The sequence below is a fragment of the Arachis stenosperma genome, chromosome 9 (genome assembly GCF_014773155.1).
Source record: "Arachis stenosperma cultivar V10309 chromosome 9, arast.V10309.gnm1.PFL2, whole genome shotgun sequence".
Taxonomy (NCBI): Eukaryota; Viridiplantae; Streptophyta; class Magnoliopsida; order Fabales; family Fabaceae; genus Arachis; species Arachis stenosperma.
Window position 1 is genome coordinate 33,280,118 of NC_080385.1, and position 3,264 is coordinate 33,283,381.

Here is a 3,264-nt window from a genome sequence, read left to right on the forward strand (position 1 = left end):
GTTTTGTTAGTACCTTGAAGAATCTTTGTTGTTCTTTTTCTGTGTTTTTGGTTAATGATCTCAAACGTAGAATTGGATTTTTCTGTAATTTTGCAGAGAATTTGAAAGATTTTTGAGAGATTTTGAGAGAGATTTCAAATTTCTTTGTTGTATTTTTTAGTAGGAGATGTGAACGGTTTTTTATGTTACAATGCAAAGCAAGATGTAATATTATTACACGCTCTTTTAACGAGTGATTTGTTAGTGTTTGACCTACTTAGTTGGACTTTAATAGCAATAAAATTTGGATGTATAACAGATCTGTAAAAAGATATTATTTTTTTAGTAATACTTGTAAAAAATTATACCAAAATATAATTTTTAAAATCTTTATTTTGAATATGTATTTAAAATTTATTTATTTTTATCATGTTTTTAAATCATTCAGGATTTATTTGTCGATTGGGTTATTGAACTTTCTGTACCATTTTGATAGTTTTAGTTGCCATATCAAATAGCAAACGTCTGGCTTGAGATGCTTTTCCTGTCCAAGTATGAGTCGAACTTCCATAACTGGCGATCAAATTCAAGAGAAAAACAAGCGTTCCGTGTTTCTATTCAGATTCCCATGATTTAACACCAGAGGAAGCTAAGATTTCCATGACATCATACTTCCTCATGTCGCTAAAAAGCAAACGATTTGCATCCAACATAAAATACGATCATATTTAATTTCTCATAATCCAAAATCAAGTTGTTCATTATTAAAACCTTATGAGAAAAAGGAAACAGACTCAAAAATTGCAGAATCAAATTTTGCTATAGCGTACTGATGAAAAGAGCAGTAAAATGTGAAGTTGAAAGCAGAGAGCCTATACAACTAAGTGAAGTGAGAGAAAGAGAGTTTGCGCCTCAATGATCCGAAGGCGACTGTTGTTGCTCTGGTGGCTGTGGCCACATTTGCGGTGCGATGTAGGGATGAGGCTGCTGAGCATATAAATTGGGGTCCATTGCAGGATTACCCATCATGACTCCTGCAGCTCCAACTTGTGCATGCTGTGGCGGCATATAGCAGTAAGGAATAGAATCAGCTGGCCCTGGAACAGCCATTGTTCCTCCTGGCACTGACGTAAGCACTTCATCTTTCAGATCCTCCCTGGGCACAATGTCAACCAAGAAATCGAAGATATCGGTTCTTGTAATTGCAGCAGCAATGTCATTCTTTTGAAGAGTCCTCCTCTTGTTCTCTTCAGTGTGATTCCATGATCGCAATGTCAACTCCAGTATGAACATTTCGCATGCCCTCGCAAATATGACCGGCGCCTCGGCCGATATCATCCTGACATCCTCATCAGCCTTCATGATCTTCTTGATCCTTGCCAGGGGAAGGCTGTGGTTCTTGAAATCTGTTACCTTCTCAATTTCTTGGTATTGGTTAGCCCAAAAGGACTGAAGTTGTTGCTGAAGTTGCATCTGCTGTTGCTGCTGTTGTTGTTGATGAATATGTTGATAAGCCAGTTGATGTTGGCCCAATTGAGCTGTAGCAGGCTGACCAGTGGATTGAATGGTCCCAATTGGTGGAACAACCATCCCAGGTGAGCTAGTCATTTGGTTGGGCTGGTATGGATTGGAACCATAGGGGAATTGTGCTCCGCTGCCACCAACTCCCATGGATGGGTTTTGGTTATGACCTTGGTGAGGATCCATCCGCCTGTTTCATGCAACAAATCCATGCTAATACTTCAACATATGATCTAAAAATTGATACATTGATGTAGCTAGAGGTATGAAAGATTAAAGATAAAATACTCAATGAAAAAAAAATATTTTTTTAACATATTTAATAAATTTCTAGTAGTAAAAATATAAATATTAGAAAAATAAAAAATTATCTTTTTTTAAAAATTACAATTTATATCTTTTTTATAAAATATTTTTTTTTAAAAAAAAGATATTTTTTTACATAATAAATAAATAAATAACTACTTTACATTATTATACTTAAACATAATTGATAAATTAAAAAAATTATATGAAATATCCAAACATAAAATTATTTTTATTTTTCTCTAAATCTTTTTAAAAAAATAATTTAAAAAAATATTTTTTTTTTAAATCACACAAACAAGCCCAAAAAATTGTGTCCCCATGGAAAGTCCTTGTAAATGATCAAGGATTTAACTCTTATAAATAAATTACATTTTATAAATAAATTACGGCTTAAAAAACATAGTATAATATATCATCAGAATTATTGTTGATAGGTAAACCACCATTTAATACTTAAAAAATTTTGTTTTCAAATTCTAAAAATTAAAAAAATAATATAAAAATACCTCAAAAAAATGGTATAAATGTGAGAAATTTGCACAAAAATGGTATGATTTTATTTGTTTAACACATTTTTACGATTTTTTTTAAAGTTTTGTATGATTTATTTTTCTTCTAGAGCCTATCTTGTAAGAGTACCAAAATAAAAATTTAAAATCAATCATTTTAGATTTAGTAAAATAAAAACACTTACATCATTGCTCACAATACCACATAGTAACTAATTCCTTGGTCAATATGATTGAGAACCAAGAATCAATAAATGAGCACCTAATATTGTAATTCCCATTTCTTAGTTTCATTTCAGATCTTTAGCAAAAAACATAGAAAGAAACGACATGTTCTATTTGTTTATCTGCATAAAACAGAACAACACTCAGATTTAATCAGAAAATTTTATCTATGTTAACATTCAACCATTCAAATAATTTCATATCAATCCAGAAATCTCGTATCAAAATTCAAATTGCATGTTCATAAATTGTATCGGAAATATTAAGATGACATCATTTTAGCTATATTTCACCACCAATATCAATTTCAGAGTAGTGCATGATTCAACACAAATTAGATCAACAACAAAAGATATATTTTCTAAGTAAAAATATCTAAAATCATGATAAATAAAAAAGTTGCAGCAATGTACACATGCAGATTCATGAACAAATTACAATTATATATACATTAAATAATAAATTGTACCTCTGTACAGTAGAAGATGTTCTAAACGGCAAATATTAAGAATCTGAAAAAGAGAAAAAAGAATAAATAAATAAATAAAAAGAAAAATAAAAAGAAAAAATGATCAAAAAAATTTTCTATTATTTGAAAAGATCTGTGTGGCTGAAGAGACTAGTGACCAGAGAAACCTTTTAGAATGTTTCTCCGTACCGTAGGGAAGATACAAATGTCTTTTCTTATAGAAGACAGAATAAGGAGTTAGGGTTTCCGTAC

At 30.9% G+C, this 3,264-nt stretch overlaps 1 protein-coding gene across 3 annotated transcripts; it reads right to left on the reverse strand.

The window, feature by feature from the left end:
* Nucleotides 1-800: 800 nt before the first annotated feature.
* Nucleotides 801-3,264, reverse strand: LOC130951415 (nuclear transcription factor Y subunit C-3-like). 3 transcript variants are annotated; one of them, XM_057880061.1, is made up of 3 exons: nt 3,202-3,264; nt 3,013-3,055; nt 801-1,690 (listed from the first exon to the last, which is right to left on the reverse strand). In XM_057880061.1, the coding sequence occupies exon 3, from the start codon at nt 1,684-1,686 to the stop codon at nt 892-894; it is 795 nt and encodes a 264-aa protein (XP_057736044.1). In that variant the 5' UTR covers nt 1,687-1,690; nt 3,013-3,055; nt 3,202-3,264; the 3' UTR covers nt 801-891. The 3 variants fall into 3 exon arrangements, with proteins under 3 accessions (XP_057736044.1, XP_057736043.1, XP_057736045.1); XM_057880060.1 differs by having other exon boundaries at nt 3,180-3,261; XM_057880062.1 differs by lacking the exon at nt 3,202-3,264 and adding an exon at nt 3,171-3,189.

Coding starts and splice junctions, on each gene's coding strand:
- LOC130951415 (XM_057880061.1), bottom strand. CDS start 1,686: ATGGATCCTCACCAAGGTCATAACCAAAACCCATCCATGGGAGTTGGT.